Source organism: Centropristis striata, chromosome 20 (assembly GCF_030273125.1).
Source record: "Centropristis striata isolate RG_2023a ecotype Rhode Island chromosome 20, C.striata_1.0, whole genome shotgun sequence".
NCBI lineage: Eukaryota > Metazoa > Chordata > Actinopteri > Perciformes > Serranidae > Centropristis > Centropristis striata.
In genome coordinates, this window is record NC_081536.1 from 20,191,186 (window position 1) to 20,211,799 (window position 20,614).

A 20,614-nucleotide genomic window follows, 5' to 3' on the forward strand; every position below is an offset into this window, starting at 1 on the left:
AGACTATGTTTGCAGTACTACACTACCACGACAGCTGACTTTTAGTGAATTTAGGAGAAATCTACAAAATACAGTAAAATATACATCTAAATATTTGTTCTGGATGTTTTATTTCCACTATTCTGAAATCTTAAAATTGACCAGTGCATGAAAAAACAATGTTATTGCCTGTAGTGTCTCTCTGGTTACTTCCATTTTATTTATGTTGGCTATTTATAAGCTTAGCAGTGCATTCTATTTCATAAGATAATCATATACTTTATTTTAACCTTAATCTGCAAAGCAACCAACAACTACAGCATTCTGATAAATGTAGTGAAGTAGAAAATGGAATATTTGGTATGAATTAGCCGAGCATACTCAATAATTATCATAAACCTGAACTAAAGCATTGTTTACTTTCCTATGCTGCACATAAAATACAGAGATGTGAGGGATTTACAGTATGTACTCAAGTTAATGAAGCATGGCATGTTGTTTGTCATCTATTGTCACCACGGTGACACTATGAGGGCCTAAATTTGATTAGTAAATGTTGTTTAGTAAATCCAGATTATAACATTATGCCATGACATGTGTATATCAAGTGACTTTGTCTTTAGAACAGTAGAGGGAGCTATTGTCTAATTTGATAAAAGTCTCTGTGCACAGTCTGTGTGCAAGTGTGAGCACCAGGATAATGAGCTCTATCAGTTTCAACACTTTCTAATTAAATCTCTCTCCAGGAGCTGAGGGTTTGAAGTGTCATGGCTGTCAGTTTCACCATATGTGAGCTTTAAATCTCCCTTCATCTAATTTAATTTAATAGGCAATTTATTTATTGTTGTTTTCAGATTAGTTTCTCAGACTCAGACATGTTACCCCCTCACACTCTCTTCACACACACAACAACAACACATACTGAGACAGATTAATGTGGAGAATCCACAGGAAGCAAATTCATGCTTTTTCATGAGCTGAACTAATTAGGCAATTAGCTGAAATTCACTAGATTGAAGTTGAAGTTATTTTAGCTGAAATAGTGTTACAAGAGCGTGATCACAGGCCATTCGCTGATTTTTGAAACCCATATGTCATGGAAATGTCAGAGGGATTTAAGCCTGGCATATCCGTGTTGAATAATCTCTAAATCTCTCATGAAGAAGCTCTTGATCTCTATAAACACTTGCAGCACCGAGGTTAAATAGGAATATTTCATGTTGGCATTTCATAATCCAATTCAATATTCCCTTCAGCCCTTTCTAGTATCTTGTTTTTTAGAAAATGTGTTATATTGAATTTCACAGTTGAACAATTCACTGCTTATAGTTGTAATATTGGAAGCTTAGTGTACTCTCACAGTTTTTAATATATTGGATGAAGCAGAGCTACACAGTGCACTATCTATTATCACTTGATGCCTTTATTGCAGAGTCTCTTTTAACATATGTGTTCAAAGTGTGTGCTGACTGTGTGGTTTTTTGTGGAAAGACACTTTTTGATGCAAGATTACTTCCTGTTGCAGGACAACAATTTATTTATTAGAATGTATCTGATGTTCCTTCAGAGCAAACTATAATGAATATAAAGGTACAAAGCTCAGTGACCTCTTTTTATGTGACTTCTCTTATAATCCTGACACAAAGCCTTTTGACAGCAGGTGACACTGAAAAAAATGTCAATTAGCCATTAAGAAGATGTATAGTCTAAAATGAATCTACATTTGGTTTAGATACCTTTATTGTAGACTTACACTCGACACTTTGGGAGATAAGTAGATTCACTTTCTTACAAAGAGTTAGATGAGACAATCAACAGTATTTTATGCAAATCCAACCCATGCACAGCTGATTATTCTTTAATCCTGATATGTTTCATGTGCAAATGCAAATTGTGCATTTAAAAAAGGGAATATAAACTGTGAATCATTGTTAGGCAACTTTACAACTTGTGCATCTGTCCCAACACTCCAATTAGAGACAGTATCTCTTCTTCACACCCCTGAGATCCTGCAGTAAAATGTCATGAATCCACCCGTGTATTTCCTGTAACTAATCACCATCTGGTGCCGATAGATGCTCCGTTTGTGCAACGAGGCAAAATCACATCGAACAGCTGATGTTGTTTGTTGGTGCAACCCTTCTCCAGGCTGTCACATCCTGACAGTAAATCCCACAGAAACTGCGTAACTACTTTGCACGTGGCGTAACACACACACACACACACACACACACACACTTGTTCAAAGCCACATTAATCATGAAAATCTGATAAACATTCACGTAATTATATCACTACGTAATGAATCTGAGTCATAGTTTTTTTCCCCTTTGTACTCATCATGCACAAGATGGAAACTCTACGTACTAAAACAATGGCATTTAAATTCAACTACTTCAATATATAGACTAGTTCTATAACTACTACCCAACTACTCGGATAACCTGCTGGCGTTTCAACTGTGAATGCCAAAAAAGTGTTGTTTTTTTGGTTTGGGCTTACCCTATTCTTTTTTCCTAACCTAAAGGAAGTGTTTTGGTTGAATGGTTAAACCTAACCATTAAACAGCATTAACAACATAATCAAAACAGTGACCCAAGCTACAGATACAAGCTGTTCTGGAGTTTACCAACTTAAATTAAAGTGGCAAAGATTTGGTGTATATTGCACAAAAACATCCAAACACAGTGCAGCAGTTTGTAGAAGAGTGAAACAAACACATCAACATGCTGCCTGGCTTCTAACGGTGCTATCTGACACTGACCAGAGGGAGTCTTTGACCCTTCATGCAGCACAGCATCTGACTGCTCCCCACCTCCTCACTGAGGACACAGCAAAGGAGAGCTGGAGCTGATACCTGAAGACTGGCTGTGAAATGACCTGAACCAACTGTTTTAACATACAGAAAGCAAACTGTTATAATAAGATAGGGCCGAGCGAAGATCCCTCACTTCTGCAGTACAATACAATGATAAAAACTCTCCAACTTCTACAGATGGACAGCAGAGACAAGTGCTGATGCTGCATGAGTAACGCCTGTGACAAATACAAACACCACCCTTGTTGTTGTGTAGAGAAACAGACAAATCCTACACTCACAAATACCATATCATCATATCAGACACAGACTTCTGCTCATACAACAGGCACTCTAATGAAAGCTCCTGCTTAGAGGTTCATGGTGTCATTAAGGTATTTTATTGTTTGTATCCTCATTTATAGTCAGATTTCTGCTACTATAATCACTCAGTGTTCGCTCAGGGATGAAAACTCTTTTGATGTGGTGCACACACACAGATATTTCAGAGTTCAGACGCAGTCACAGCGGGTAGAAATTAATCAGCCACAGAGAAATGATAGGCTATTGATCTGACATATACAGCTTATATACCGTAGCTCCCTTAGAGGTTCTAAATAAAAAATGCTGATATATATTATACATTAGACTAGCATGGATGAGATTAATACTTTAAGTTTGAAAGCCTCTCAGATTTATGCTTATGAATCCACTGTTTGGCATACCAGGATGATGTACAAAGAGTTAGAAGAAGAATTAGGTGACTTTGATTACTATCTGTCACCCTACTGTTGTAATAAACAAGAAGAACGTCCCATAATACAGATGAGCAGTTTCACTAAGTACAACAATCTTAAACTTGAGCTAAAGGTCATTGTTACCTTGCAAGTGATTTGTGAGTGTTGGCTGTGTAAAGTGTTTGTTTCAGTTATAATGTTTGTGGATACTCCATAAAAGACTTAACAACAATATATTTATAAGGGCTTTAACACTGGAAAATAAAACACTGCATCTTCTGTTCTGCACAATCCTCCGCCTCATTTTGCATTTATGAGTTTAACAGTTCTTACAAATGATGATGGACTTTTTTGTCCCAAGAAGTTTGACACCCAGACCATCTTACAATTTAGACTTACATTTTCATGATACAGTTACAACTGATTGACAAAAATAAAGTTGATAACCTATAATATGGCCATTCTTCCTTTCTCTTCTTCCTTTATACCTACCACACTGTAATCAGCTCTGACCTGTGAAGTGTAACAGCAACCTCTGCTGGCCATACGGTGTCAGTACATGGCTGCAGGGCAAAGACTGACTTTAAAAGATTTACTATCCTTACTCTGCATGTGAACAGGCGCTGCATTGCATCTCAATTGGCTGCTACTGCATATAATAATAAGTGAAGTTAAACCTCCAGGAATATTTTTTTATGATATTACTCACTATGAGATTTGGAGATTTACCTGAATACTACGAAGCATTTCTCTCCATCTTAGAGTCATTTTGCAAACAGGAACAGGAAATAGGATGCATTACTGTGTGTGTGTGTGTGTGTGTGTGTGTGTGTGTGTGTGTGTGTGTGTGTGTGTGTGTGTGTGTGTCTGGAGTTATTGAAGACTTGCTGACTGCATGGCATGTGATCAAACAGGAGAGTAAAACAAAACAGTGAATACATGTGTAGCTGTAAAAGCATGAATGTTTGCAAGTGGTTCACTGTGTTCTTTCTCTGTGCTTCTGCATTAAAAAGACATTTTCCTATATTTATTTTATTTCTGATATAAAACCTGTGCATTATGTGTGTTAAAGATAATTAAGTCAACAAAAAAGCAGGGCAGTTCACTATCATGCAAAGTAGGATGAGAGAACAGGCGAACGGATGTGTGACTGTGGGGAGAAAAAAAGAGGAAAGCAGGACCGTGCATCTGTTTATTCCCTCTTTCTGTGTCTATATGGGAGAAGAGAGAAATGTGAGCTTTCTATTAGAGGGAGAGGGTGGGGAGATAGAGGGAGAGAGGGAGAGTTAGAAGGAGGTGGAGGAACACACGATACGGTGAGACGAGAGGAGAGGAGGAAAGTGAGACAGAGAGGAGGGAGGACAGGAAACATAGAGAAGAGAGGAGTGCCAGATGATAGATAAAGTGAGTAGAGGATAGATGGATGGATGGATGTATAGATCGAGGCAGATAGCATTATATTAGGATTAAGGTGTGTCCTCCTGTGTTAGAGTTTTCATTCATATATAATAGACAGGAGGAGCGGCACTTTCTCTCTCTGACACACATACACGTGCATTTACAACACATACATTTTTGCTGCGGAGAGGAACCAACTCCCCTCCCCTGTGACTCCAGGGGAAGAGGGGAAGCGACAGATTTTACAGCTCTCTCTCTCTCTCACACACACACACACACACACTCCCTTTCTGTTTCTCTCATCACACACACCAAGAAAAGCACATGTGTTCCAGAGTGGACGAGCGGCAGAAGGATGCACCATGAAGGTGAGGTGTCTTTACTATAAATTAGTTTTTATGTGTGTAAATGTATGTCTGGTGTTAATGGGCTCTCTGCCGTTCTATCTATCTATCTATCTATCTATCTATCTATCTATCTATCTATCTATCTATCTATCTATCTATCTATCTATCTATCTATCTATCTATCTATCTATCTATCTATCTATCTATCTATAATGTTGGGTTCTCAACCCGTGTGCTGTAGATGAGAAAGTGATAATGTTTCTCTCTGGAAGTGTCAGGTGTTCTGACTGTTCTTTGGCTTCAAGTGCTTCACACTCAAGTGGCTTTTTAACTGATTGTGTGTGTGTGAGTGTGTGTGTGTGTGTGTGTGTGTGTGTGTGTGTGTGTGTGTGTGTGTGTGTGTGTGTGTGTGAGAGAGAGAGAGAGAGAGAGAGAGAGAGAGAGAGAGAGAAGGAGTCTTGATTGTAGTGCATGATTCAAGGACAGCTGTGTTGGTGGTGTTCTTGCATATTTGTTTTTATGATGGGAAGTAGCTCAAAACTATGTTCATGTGAGTACATTCACGCCTACAGTGTGATGAATGCTTGACTAGATCTAAAGCAAGGTGCTGATATTGACTTGGACATGTGAATATTTAATTCAACAGCTAACACATTCTGCTGTGACTGCTGTACACCTGATAAACATGCTGATAAAATTACACGCCAGCCTTGTAGAGACAGTCTAATGAAGTGCATCTCTGTTGCTGGGCAGAGCCAGCAAGACTTTTGATGATGGATATGTTTTGGTTTTTATTTTGTCTACCTTTGTATTATCTCATGGCAATGGGAAGAAGAGGATTTGATCCCATACATATCCTGTAATTAGTTCATGAAAAGTAACTAGAGCGTGAGTAATTTATCAATATAGTGTAGTAAAGAAATATGATTTCTAGTAAAGTGATGGTATTGGGGGTATTGCAGAACAAAAAAGCCCCCATTTTTTTTTTAAGTTTCCCAATACGTGCATTATTTATCTTTTCTTTTTCTACTGTATACAGTTGAATGTAGGATTTTCAAATCATTGTATTCTGTCTTTTATTTTTTTCACAGCATCCCAGTTGTTTGGAATCAGGGTTGTATGTTAGAGATGTAGTATAGTTGGTCCACTAGAGAGCACTGACAACAAATTATTTTTTCCACTGTAAAATGTCTCACTCAGGACATGTCTTACAGTTCTTTGAATAAAAAAAGAAAAATTAGGGGATCCTTATCCATCATTGTTTATGTTAAGTGTTTTCTGTACCTTTAACTGATATATAAACTTAATATTAATCTAGGTTTGTCTTTCACACCTGCATACTTAGAAAATGCAGGGGTTTAATGGGTAAATAGCACTGTGAGTAATGACACAATTCCCCAAAAAGTGAATAGAAGTTCTAATTTCCTTGTGCACTTCAACACAAATCAAAACAAAGAATATCCGAGGAGAACAACAAGGCTCACACTGCCTCTACTCACTGTGAACTGACCAGGAGTTTCACTGTAATTGAGTTTTACTGTCATTTCATCCGGTCTGTGCCCTGAGATAATGTTGGACAGCTATAAATCAACCCATTCCCTTTATGGCAAGGTTTTCCCTTTACCATTACTCCTTTTTTTTCCGCCCCGTCTTCCTCTCTGATTCTTCCTCTTCGTCTCCATCTCTCTCTGTCTCCTGGTCCCATCAGTCTTTCAGCCCGGGTGCACAGAGTTTACAAGTGGGCTGCTGGGGCCAAAGTGGGCTGGCCAAGTCTGACCTACTACACGCAGACTGTCTATCAGCGGAGAGGAAGGAGGGAGGGAGGGAAGGGAATGGAGAAAAATATATTTTTTTAAAGTAGGGGGGGGGGGGGTACAAAATAATGGAGAAGAGAAGAGAAGAGAAGAGAAGAGAAGAGAAGAGAAGAGAAGAGAAGAGAAGAGAAGAGAAGAGAAGAGATAGAGGTGGCACTTCAGTGAGAAAAAAGTCTTCTGTCAGACAGCATCAATATGCTGGGTACACAGGCACGTACTCCCACATCAGTGCACACACACAAACACACACACACACACACACACACACACGGACCAAGAAGCCCATCAGACCATGGTGCAAAGCGCCAGCAGACAGTAGAGCCCAAAACACCTGAAATGGTATCCATGGCAACCAAACCACTGGCTCTCTGCATGTTTGTCAAAAAAAATAAATCAGTGGGACAGATCCAGGATCAGTGCATTCACCATGCATGATATTTCTTCAAAGACAGGTCGTTGTGACCAGACCTCATGAGGCTTGTTTATACTGCAGGTTGGACTTCTGGATCAGCTGGAGTTCAGGCTTAAAGCAGTCAGTGCATGACGCCCGTTCTTCCTTTTACTCTCTCTCTGTCTGGCATGAGCTGTTGCCGCTCTCTCAATGGGAAACAACAAGTGGCAGACCCGACTGCATGCTAATAATGGAAAACCTTGTAGAAAATCTTTGAATTGTCGAACAAGTGGTTTGTTCCTGGTAATACGAGCACAAAGCAATAATATCCAAGCACTGGATTTATTCTTTAAATAAGCTTTTATATCTTTTATATTTGCTAGGCGGGTTTATTTAGATGCAGCTTCACACTAATTCGCTTTAAACATTTCTTGGTATTAAGATACTTAGAAGACTGAGCAGCTTTTGCAGAAGCTCCCTGAGTGTATATGTGTTGCCGTATTATTGCATTTAAAGGGGAACTTGGGTATATTTTAACCTGGATCCCATTTTACCATGTTTTTGAGTGCAAGTGACCATTTGGGAGAAGAGTTTTTGAAATTGGCCCAGGATAGAAGCAGAGTGCTGCAGCCACTGGGCTGCAACGGCAATTGCACACTGTCCATGTTCACTGAAAGGGGTTGTTTTTGCCACTAACAGGCTCAGATTGGTATTATTAGTGTCTGAGAACATTATGAAAAAGACAGAGAATAAAATCTTGATTTACATTTCACTTGATTTGGTCTGTTTGTTACTGTGCTTAACCAAGTCTCAAGGAGAAATCATGGAGAAATCTAAATATCAGGCAGCAACAAGTCCCAGTTTTTACTAGAAAGGTATTATCTCTCTGTGGGCAGAGGGTCAAAGCACCCACAGCTTTGCAGCAGCTGCTCCACCTCTGCTTGTTGCCCCTCTTTCTCTCCATGTCCACTCTTCAATTAGTAGGAGCACTTCATCCATATTTGGCTCCAATAAAAACAAGTAGCCACTGAATTCAAATCAATCAATCAATCAATCAATCAATCAATCAATCAATCAATCAATCAATCAATCAATCAATCAATCAATCAATCAATCAATCAATCAATCAGATTTTATTTGTATACCACTTTTCATACAAGAGAAATGTTAAATAATAATAATATTAATATAATAATAACAACAACAACAACAACAACAACAATAATAATAATAATAATAATAATAATAATAATAATAATAATAAAACATAGAAACAAGCACCCTCCGCCCATCCCCAACCCTCCGTCCCACCCATCCCATTAAAAACAAAGCACAAACTGAGGAAGCGCCATCTCAACGTGGAGCAGTGAGGAAACACTGGAGGCAGGTTAAAATTAATTAGACAAAATAAATAAAAGATAAAATAAGGTAAGATAAGATAAAATAAAATAAAATAAAAAAGTAAATAATAATAACAATAGAAAGTAAAAAAGCTAGATAAAAAAGATGAAGACAATAAATACTTAGACATAAAATTGTGAAAAATAAAGTCTAGGTTGACAGTTTGTCACTGAAGTGGTTGCATATTCTGTATGTGGCCTGGCCCTTTAGTAGATAGCTGCTATGTCTATAAATGTATCGCTATAACACTTTTTAAAATGCATGACAGAAAAGTAAATATAGTCTACAGGGCAAACTGAAAAAAGTTCATGTCCTTCTGACCCTGTGCCTTAAGGACAGCACTCAGACTGCTACCTGTGTGCTGAGTGTGACAGAAACTTGGCCGACTCTCAGCGTTGCTGCACAGTGAAAGAATGCCTCAAATTATCACACAGGCTCTGCTGGAAGAAAAGGTTGAATAAATGAAAATGCACCATGCTGTCGATGCCTGTTGGCGGGTGGTTTGTGCTGCCTTGGCTGTCACTGGGAGCCTTTCATATTTGATATTCTGTCCATAACATTTCGGTGGTATGATGCAGAGCAGCAGGATTTCTGTGTCCTGTGGTCGGAGCCAAGCTATTGACGAGATTTGCAAGCGAATTAAATAAAATCCTTGCACCAAATCAAACTCTGATCTAGACCTGTACCTGCATTGAAATGAGTCTTTGAAATAGCCCGAGGAGCTTTAGTGATTCATTTTCTGCATCCCTTTGAATTTAACTGATAAATATTTCAGCTGAAAGGCCAGTATTAATTTGTAGTCTGCTGTATACTTAAAAGATACAAAGTTGTTGAATACAGCATGGAGATAACTTTGACCATGCAAGATAGCAAATCAAAAACTGCAGATAAGACTCATGCTTGTACATCAAGATGTTAACATCAGATGATATTATTTTTAATGTGACTAGGAACAACAACAGGCATTTTGACTCTTCAAAGCAGAAGATGCACAGCTTACCAGACATTTGAACTGACATAATCAGCGGTTATCAGCCCCTAAGTAGGCTACAGACCAGTAGGAGTCTGCTCCGCCTGCTGGTAGGCCAGTAGGCTGTTATCAGCCCATTAAATGGACTAAAAGATGCTCTCAGGATGGTCAGGAGGTGAGGTGGATTGGTCAAACAAAGCCAGGACTTTTACCCTGGAGACTGGGCTTCATGTCCATTGTCAAAACAAAAGTTGACAGAAGCCCCTTTCATAATGCGCTCCAGCAAATGTCCTACTATATTGTCGAAAAGATCTGTGCCGGCTTTTCGCCTTAGGGCGCTGATTGTGATCCCACGAAGGCGTGATATACGGGCCCATTCATTCATTGTGCAGTCTGGCATCGCGGAAGGAGGTGGGAGGATAGCGAGAGGAGACATTTGTCAGAGCAGCAGCAGTGCTGCGCAGTAGCGCAGTGCTAATAGGCTACACAGTTAGCTCTGTAGCAGTAGACTACAGTGTGTATGTGGTGCAGCAGTATGTGTTCACTTAAAGATCTCCATTTGTTTACAACAAGCACCGGACACTCAGCGGACAATTAGCGATGCTGCTTTGTTTACAATAAGCGGCGGCCACAGTGAACATTGGTTCGATGACCACTGGACCAAGTGGGAGGTGTGTGTTAGACGTCAAGCGCGACGTCAAATATCCCACTTTTTCCTGGATGGCCCGTTCATAGTGGTTACCGCTTCCAACAGTCCCACCAATTTTCCACCTCTGTGACTACTTCTGGAGGTGGAAATTGGTTGATCATTTGATCCCTGCATCCCGCTTCGGGCGTGTTTATAGTGGAGGCGAAACGTTACAGAGCCGTAATTGTTTAGGCATGAAACAGCACTATGAAAGGGGCTAGAGGTATTTAAGTTGGTCACATTTTTACATGACTACGTCAGAGAAGAGAAGAGAAGAGAAGAGAAGAGAAGAGAAGAGAAGAGAAGAGAAGAATAGAAGAGAAGAATAGAAGAGGTGTAATGGCAGAGAGAATAAAAAAAGTCTTTCATCATTCTGTTTACAGACAGCATCAGTATGCTGGGTACACAGGCATGTATTGGACAGTGAGCACGGACTTTATACTGACATTTACATATACAATTTCCTGAGACTTACCCTAATTACTTGCCTAATCCTTACCCTTAATGACCATAAACCGGGTTTTCAACCCAACATGAAAATGATTTAACTTGCATTTTGTCCCCACAGTGAAAGCGAGTCTCCACATTGTAGCTGTGTAATCAGATTTGCGTCCCTATACTTGAGTAATACACACAAACACACACACCGTTCCTGAAACAACCGATTCTGCACTGCAGGCGGACACATTATCCATCATCCTGCGCTAACAAGGGTTTAACCAGGCAAAACAAACGACACCTCTCAGAACATTACAGGATCTTAGCTGAGAACGCACAGTCCGATTTATCAAAGCATTAATTATGGATGGACCTTTATTACATCAGATGTGTAGGAGGAGAGGAGAGCATGTTGAGTCTTTGTTGGTCAGCTTTAGTCAGGGATTCAATCTTTGTGCTTCCTTTGATTAGATGACATGATTAATCATTTTTTACAGGGCGTAATATATTAGGGACACATTTAATAAATGAGTGTATTGACATTCATTTACTTGATCGTTTTGAGACAAGTGTAAGACAGATTAAATTTCACTACAAAAATGATACATCAGTATAATTTTACAGTTTCATGTCTCTGTGACAGATGGCTTTGTTGTGAAACCAGCGGTATACATTTTTCACAGCTACTTAAGGCTCTGGGATGTGCATCTTTGTCCTTGATATTCAGTGTGCTTTCAGTACTGACTCTTCAGTCGCATTCATGCCTCAGTGTTTTTGTACAGTTAAAGTGTGAGAGCTCATCCGTTTCATGACTGCGACAGCTTCACTCTGCATCAATTCTCATTTAGCTGCTGTCACTGTGTAATTAACAGCAACATTCATTTCACTTGGGGAGACACAGCATGTTGTGAGATGGTCAATTTGTCAAAATGGCTTGCTTTTATCTTGAAAGGGATTATTCCTGCCAATAGTGGTTTTGTAGATGAACATTTTAGACCTTTTAGACAGCAGACTTTTTGACCTATCAAAACAGGAATAGCACAGGTGGAAAGAAAGAAACATTAACGAAAGCTCTGCTGTATTAAAGTGCCTCACTATTAACCTGTCATGCACAATATCAAGGGCCCGGTACTGGCAGACCTACATGAGATGCAGCCACTTAAAAATAGGTTCACGATTTTTCAAGTCTGAGCGATTTCTCTGTAATGAATCCTCCTGTTTGTACTGGAGAGTAAAGGGTCACTTTCTAATGTAAATGTAATGTGAGAGATCAGGAACTAAACTACAGAAGAGGATTAGGATTTTAAAAAAATAATGAGAGGAGGAATTTGTGTGTGATTTTTTTTTTTCATTATGCAGTTCGAAAATGTTGAGAATAAAGTCGAAATACGATTTCCATAAAATAAGTTGAATAAAGGGAATAAAGTCAACTTTTTGAGTTTGGTAAAGTTGGAAAGTATTGTAACCCTTATTTCTTGTCGGGGTAGCATTCTACACTCTCTCAAGCTGATGGGTGATGAGCGGGTTACAAGATAACTCCACACTTATTCCTTAATCTTCTTTAATAACCAACATCAGCACGACAGCAAACAGCATTCCACTTCACAGGTCAAAACACAAGAGAAACCCAGCAAAACTATACTTGTCCCCCAAAACAAGGGCAGGTAGGAACTAATTAACTTTGGCAAGGGGAAAAGTAATATCAACTTAAATATAACACATGAAAACGAATACATAAATTGGGGTGGCTGTGGCTCAGTTGGTAGAGTTGGTTGCCCCCCAACCGAAGGGTTGGTGGTTCGATCCCTGACCATCACAGCCTACATGTTGAAGTATCCTTGAGCAAGATACTGAACCCCAAATTGCTCCCGATGCTGTGTTCATCGGTGTGTGAATGAATTCCCAATGGTGGCCGTATGAATGTGTGAGTGTGAAAGGGTGAATGAGCGCAGTCTGTAGTGTAAAGCGCTTTGAGTGGTCGCAAAGCAACTAGAAAAGCGCTATATACGTGCAGGACCATTTACCATTAACCAAAGTGCCATAAATAATAATGTAATAATTATTGTATATAATAATAACGTAAAACATATAACACATAAACATTTTTAGATATATATTAGACGTATTGAGGAAAATCAGGTTGCAGCTTGCAGTCTACTTTACTGAACTGAAAAACTTGACTTTATTCTTGACATTTCACTTGACAGTTCTCCACACTGTATTTCAACTTCATTTTCCTGCTGTGACAAGTCAAAATGTCCACTGTGAGAGCAGTCTTATGGTCTAATTATCTTTTTTTGCTCATACACTAATCTGTAAGAAAGCTTTTCTATTCTATTCTCATATTACATTAGTTATAATGACACATTTGCTTATTCATTGGGACAGTATGTAACTAAGAAACTGTTACTCATGGTAGTGGTAAAAAAGAGTAATGTCCACCCTTAAACAGGAGTAGTGTTTTAGCGAAGTTTGATTTTCTAGCTAAATTCCACCACAGCCTTTTCTTTGCTCAAGGAAATTTCTGAAAAATACAAAATAAAGACCTTATCTCTGTCTCCAAGGGGCAGAGCAGTTTTTCCATCTAAAAATGAACTCATATTTTTTTAATGGTCAAATCTGGATAAGAACAGTATATCATGGGCAGGAGGTAGAAGGGTTTTTTTGTGGCACTGTAGAAAAATCTAGACTCAGTGATTTTAAAGTTCTCTCACTGTCCTGTCCTGGTGGTGACTCTGCCACTAAACTTCCAAGTGCTAGCTCATTACTGTGAGTATCAGCAGCCCCAGTTCCTGCAGGAGGAAAAGAAAGCTGGCAGTCTGTCAGGGCCATGTGCACAATGAAATTCCAGTCATACACTCTGCTCAAGGTAAAACTCGACGTCAAGCAAAAGAGACTGCATCAATGTCTAACAGTACAGACTGTGCTGTTCTGCTCATAGCAGCTCTATGTGGCTGTACTCCACAGTGGGTAATTGATTGGCAAAGCAACAAATCATGCTGAGGGGGGCATGAATGTGTGTCCTAGTCATAAGATCATCAAAGTCATTAGGACAAGTTACATGAAAATACACCCAAAGGTTATGGAGATATTTTACTAAAAACAAAAACAAATGGCAACCATGTAGTGGTGGTAGAGGAAAATTCTGGCAAAGAACACAAATTCAATTCTTCAAATTTGACCATAAAATGAACATTACACTGCATTAAAGAGGACTTGAAACTACTGGATGAGAAATCCAGTGAGAAGTAGGGTCATTTTCTCATAGATTTCTATACAATTTGAATTATGGCTATTAGAAAGAATGCAGGTTTAAGGCACTTCTGCTTTATCTTATCACCACCTTTCAGACCCAGACATCGCCCGTGTTCTTGACCAAAAATGATTTACTGGCTGGCTGAAACTGTGTACACACACACACACACACACACACACAGATGCATGGACAAGAAAAAACTGCTGTATTTCATAAAGTTCTGCAATGTAAAAAAGTTGGGCTACAAGTCAGTGAAAAAGGTCATGGTGAAGAGTTGTTGCTCAGCTTTATTTTAGCTGCACTGCAGATTTTGTGCCGAAGCCCCTTCTGGAGAACAGTTCTCTTTGTCCCCAAGGTGATCACTTTATTAGGCTATAAAAAGAACAATAACTCTGAGTTTTTGGAGTTTTAGGTCCTTAATTGTTGCTGGACAGTTTTTGTTGTCACACAGACATCTTTCTCATCAGCTTTTACAATCTAAACAGCTGATTCAAATACAGAATATTCTGATTTGATGGCTGGTTTTCTGGTTTCCTGTTTTTGAAGCTACTGATAATATCATGACCGTGCTATCAAAAGTACAGTGGCCTTAAACAAGAGGAGACGGGGAACTGAGCCCTTATTGTGAATCAATTCATGACAGTCTCGCTCTCTCTCTCTGTCTCTCTTTGTTCCTCACCATCGTGGTAATTTAGCCGCGGCCTGTGGCTTGTCAAGGGATCAAGCCCAAGCAGCTCTACTGGCAGAGCTTTAATGAAACACTTTTTGCTCACAACGGATGTGTGTGCTTCGAGTGGGTATGTGTGTGTGGGTGGGTACTCAGTAAACCATCCTTTCTGTCTATATACACCAGCTGAGCCTGTGTAATTGAACATCCTGCTGATTCCAACACAAACACATGGAGTCGCACACATACACAACACAACACGTGCACAAGTGTTTAAGTGTAGTTGTGACGTGACCAATGGCAATAGGATACACTCGCTATTATGGATATGCAGTGGCAGGAAACGCCATCGGAAGCGTGTAGAAAAATGCAGGGGTCTGCAAAAACATCTACTTTTTAGTAAGATGAGAACGCCATTGCAGCTTAGAGTACCGTAGTCAACAAAAAGCACACATCTCATGTATCGCTACACCAGCAGGAGCATATCGTAAGAGTGATACCATGATTATATTATCGATAGTTTGGAGTATCTGATCTGTTGAAATGCTGTCTTAGAGGGTTATGTGTCTGTAGGAGTTTACGTATGTGTTTTTTTGTGTGGGGAGCAAGGAGTAGGGTGAGCAGAATAGCAATTATAATAACAATAATAATAATAATCTGTAGAGAACTTTTTAACACAGTTACTAACTGCTCTCCTATGAAACAACAACAGAATTAAAGCAAATCAAATGGAGACAATAAAATATAGTTAAAAGAAGATATAAAAAAGGGAAAATCTAGAGTGGAGAGATAAAGCAGATTAAACATATTGCATAATCACAAAAGGTTATTATTAATGAATTTGAAAAGAGAATATGGTGAACACAGTAAACTCTGCAGAAAACCAACAACTGTGCAATCAGATACAACCACCTGAAACTTTGCACGTTCCTCACATCACATGAGAGAAGATGTTGCCATGCATCCTATAACATTCAGATAGGATTGAATATTGTCCAGAAGAATAAAGGCATGCAAAGTTTGCCATATTAACTTAGGAATGTTGTGTTCACAACCAAAAAAAAAGCTTTGGCTTTCTATTCATTAAGCATGCATTATTAAGCATATCTTCAGTGTACAGGAAAACAGATAAAATACAGTGGATGCTTTTCTTTAGATATGCTTTAACTCTGCTGTGAATGGTGCAGACTCTAAAAAGGGACAAAAGAAGAAAAGGCGATAAATTCCTGACACATATTTCCCTCATTCTTATTGCTGACACGACAGAAATGGAAAAATAAGTCTGTCCACAGTTTTCAAGCCAGCCAGTGCTTTGCATATATCTAAATACAGAGCTGACAAAGACTGTCTTTGGCTTAGACGATGCATTCAGTGCCCGATGCAACCAAGTATCCTCGGCTTAGAGACTGGACCAAGAGGAAGGCTTTGACAGGGCTGACTGAAGGGAGCAACACAGGGTTGATTGGGTGAGTTAACGGTGTGCTCAGGTCTTGTCATGGTCAGCAGGGCTCTCGTGTCATTTTAATGGGACTATAATTGATATATTGATTTTGAGAGCCCTGCTGGGATCAATGTGAACAGCTGCTTTGGAAGAGATAGAGAGAGAGAGAAAGTATCCAGGAAATGTGCAGAGAAAAAGACTGCAGGAATGCTACCGGACAGAAAACTCCTCATTATAAAAGACGAAGTGGTCATTGTTCACACAGACATCTCCAAGTCCTTGGAGCATAGAAGTAAGCTGTGGTTTAGTAATGACAAAAGATACAAGGACTTCTTGTGAAAGAAGGAACAGCCTTGTACAACACATTCATGGCAAAGTAAAGGTCACTCTGACTCCAAGTGTCTGTTCTGCAAAAGAATGTTTTAACAAAGGGGGAAAGTGTCATCATTTGAGATTTAAAGCATTCAAAAAGTTACATAATAGAGAAAAGGGGCAAAGAGTCAAAGAAAGTACTAACATACAAGAGTGTCCTATAAACAGGGACAGTTTTCTGTCTTCCCTTTACCACTGTTACTGATACTTGCAGGTTGAAAGTAGGGGAGAAGTTGTTAGGGGTCGTCCGATGCCCAGAATTCTTTGCCTGCAAGTATTTCTCATGTGAGATACAGCAGGATTTGGCACAGTGCACACATATAAATACTGAAATGCCTCAGCTGTGTTGTCAGAAATGACAAATGTCCCAAATAACATTTACATATACGTGGACTGAAAATCCATCTTTCACAGCATCTAAAAAATCAATAGGAGTCTGGTTTTCACAAAAACAACAGCACACTATGATCTTTCCTATGAGATCTAACCTTAAATTCATCATCTTGTCATGCTTTGATCCTCTCTTCATGAATCACTATCATGTTTTCTCCCCCTCATTCTCTGTCTGTCTGTCATCATGCCTCTCTCTCTCACACACACACACACTTGCTGCGTTTTCGGAGTGTATGTCAGCCTTTACAGGCCAACATCAAGGCCAGCGCTGGCGTTTGTCTCCAGAGATGGACGTTGACCTTTCTCTGTTTGGTCAGTTATTGAAGAGGTGGGGGGGGAAAGGTCAGCCAAAAGCTACGGTGAGGGAGGGACAGACTGTATTTCTTCACCCGACTGGCCTTCATAAGATGATGCACAGGTACACATTTACTCAAGTACCGCACTTTAGCAAAGGTATGCACCCATACCAATAAAAACAAACAGACCAGGTAATTAAAACGTGTAGAAAGACTTAATTAAGAAGTTCATCCAGTGCTATTCGGCGGCCAGCTGCTGCTTATATTTGCTCAGCTTCAGATCCAGACATCCAATGGTGAAAAAAATCCTTAATCCGGTTAAAATATACACAGTCTAAAAAGTGTCATATATAAATGTGGCTTCAAACTGCATTAAAAGTCAATTAATGACAGCTTCTGGCAGACAAACACAAAGGGGATATGACATCATTGACAGATGACCGAAACACTTTATACAGTAAGTTTGAAAATTGTTGGAAACATTTGGCACAATGTAATGTAATGTAATGTAATGTATAAAGCATCACTAATTATAATGCATTTCTATAATATAGGCTATATTTATCTAAGATTATCTCATTTTGCATAATTAGTACTTTAACCTTTGGTATTTAAAGCATATTTGATGCTAATTCTTTTGTATTCTTACTCGAGTAGGATTTTGAACACATGATTTAGTGTTTGAATGTTGAATGGTAGTAGTTTAGATTGTCAGCGTCAATTATTACTACAATCATTTGAGTTATTGGACACACATGAAAATAAATGTAAGCCATAAATAGGCCATCACTGAGTTTCTAAATCACACCCAATGTGCAACCATTAATCAGTGCTGATTGGCTGGGACACACACACACACATCCAACCAGAGGCAGCAGGTTCATTCTCACTAGATCACACAAACCAATCTGTTCAGTGTTCTCTGGATAGAAAGGTGCATCAGTCACCGTCCCTGCTGTCTCGCCATCGGACATCAATTACGCTCTGGTTCAAACTAACTGTCGGCCGGGATACATTCTGCGACCGGTGTGCTGCAATTGAAATCATAAATTACATTGCTACAGAGTTTTCCCTGTACAAATTACACATACATAAGGTACACAGTGTCTGCATCCCAGTCGCCCATGTGAGAACATGACATTCTGGATTAAGCTGGATGACGGACTCTGATAAATCCAATGTGCTATCCGCCCCCAAGCAGGACTTGGGGAATAGATCCAGGGATGAAGGGTGCAGATAGAGGAAACAGATTGAGAGCACAGTTCCCAGTTGAGCAGGAATTGATGAGTTTTTTACAGAGTGTAGGTAGGAGGGTGCATGACATGTCAGAGTAAATCTGGGAGAGATTGGAGCTGCTCTGATTGTCGAGCATCAACTCGCTCGTCCCCGCACTGCCCAGAGAAGTGATGGATTGCCTCGTCTGCGGTTTGTACAGAGGAATAAAGTCTTACATTGACACAGAAGCAATTCAATTTAGAAGAACTTTATTTATAAGTCTCACTGGTACAGGAACGTTGAGACAAAACAGGTACTGCAAGTCATTTGTCACATAAATTAAATTAAGGGACACAAACAAATGTGTACAGCATGAAATATAACACTGTCAACCCTGAGAAATAGGATTAGAGGGGAGGGTACATGCAGCTGTGTAGACACCCGCAGCACATGAATCAGTATATATGAATACAATATAAATAAGAACTTACACCACAGTACATAACTGTGCTAAAATGGCACATTGTCTGATTGCTTTTATTAAAATGCCACATTTTATTAATTCCAAGCATGCTTATTACCCTAAGGCTGCTTTAATCTATATTTTTTCCGAGTGTGACTGATTCAACATTTAACATTTAACAGCAGCTGTTTCAGCTCATTGCTTTGGTTTGCAACTTTATTGCTTTGGTTCACTCTTACAACTCTCATGGCGCCATTTTCAGCCACAGCAATCGGTTGTACCACCAGAAAGGCTCCAAAGACCCACTGTATACTCACAGATCCGCACCAAACTGCACACAGACAAAATTAACAACTAGCTGGTGGATTAAGTGCAGCATTTAGCAGCTGAAGAGCCAGATATTCCCCTCAGGATGTGGTGGAGACCAAAAACAGAGCTAAAAGGAGAGTGAATATTGGACTTGAAGCAATTATTTGCTTACACATTTGCGTACCAATAAGGTGAGAATATGTCAATGATGTGTTTACAGCTCATGTTGTGTGCACTAATGGTCATAAAACCAATTAACACTGATTTAGAAGTTAGATATTGACATGGATCTTTAACTTACAGAGGTAATATGTTTGTAGCATCAATGGACAAAGATTTTAAGTTTCCTTAAACCTTCAAGGACGACAAAGTACCACAAGTTCCCCTAACAGAGAATATACCATGCAGGGATGTTAAGTAGCTCATCTCTTTGGTGAATGCTAGCCAAGAGCAGCAGCTGATTATACAATATTATAGAGGAGAGTGATACAATAAAAGAGTCACTGCTGAGACGTGATTGCATTCACACAGATTATATCCTGAGTTTAATGCAATTATTACATCATTATAAGCCACCTTGAAAACAAGAACATTTACAGAGAGAGAGATAGAGAGGGAGAGAGAGAGAGAGAGAGAGAGAGAGAGAGAGAGAGAGAGAGAGAGAGAGAGAGAGCGGACAAACTTCTGAGGTCATTTTGCCTAAAAAATTGTATAAATGTTGAGATTTTTGTCGAATTACAAACACATTTCAACTCAGTGAATCATGTCACTTATAATACTACATTTCCTGCCTTTAAACATTCAGTAACACTGTATACAAATGTGAGATCATCTATGCATTACAAAGAGGATTTTCATGAAATGCTCTCGCAGCCCGATGAATTAAAGTAAAGTCCTACACGTTGGTTATTCCCATTCAGTATTCCAGATCATGCCCTCCTTACTGTGTATGCACCTGTCTTAAAGATGGATGGTGTTCCTGCTCTATTGATTTGCTCCAATGATGTTGTGTGTATTCAGAGTGAAAGTGAAAAAGACAAAAGTTGGCACTGAGCCCGGCACTTTTAGCTAAACGATTTTCATTACACATGGCTGTCTTGAAGCAGACAGGCAGATAAAGCGGAGAAAACTATTGTAAGTTTGTTTATTTTATACATGTTCACTTCTGGCTTTTGGCTTTAAAGGCTATAGAGAAAGTATAACAGGACCATCCATCCATAGAAAATTTCCCCCCAAAAAGCT

At 39.3% G+C, this 20,614-nt stretch overlaps 1 protein-coding gene across 1 annotated transcript in view; it reads left to right on the forward strand.

Annotated features, from left to right (window-relative positions):
• Nucleotides 1-4,950: 4,950 nt before the first annotated feature.
• Nucleotides 4,951-20,614, forward strand: part of LOC131993569 (inactive phospholipase D5-like) — a 49,940-nt gene continuing 34,276 nt past the window's right edge. Inside the window, exon 1 of the mRNA XM_059359533.1 lies at nt 4,951-5,279. Within this exon, the coding sequence (XP_059215516.1) occupies nt 5,274-5,279 (6 nt within the window). The 5' untranslated portion in view covers nt 4,951-5,273. The remainder of the gene's footprint in view (nt 5,280-20,614) is intronic.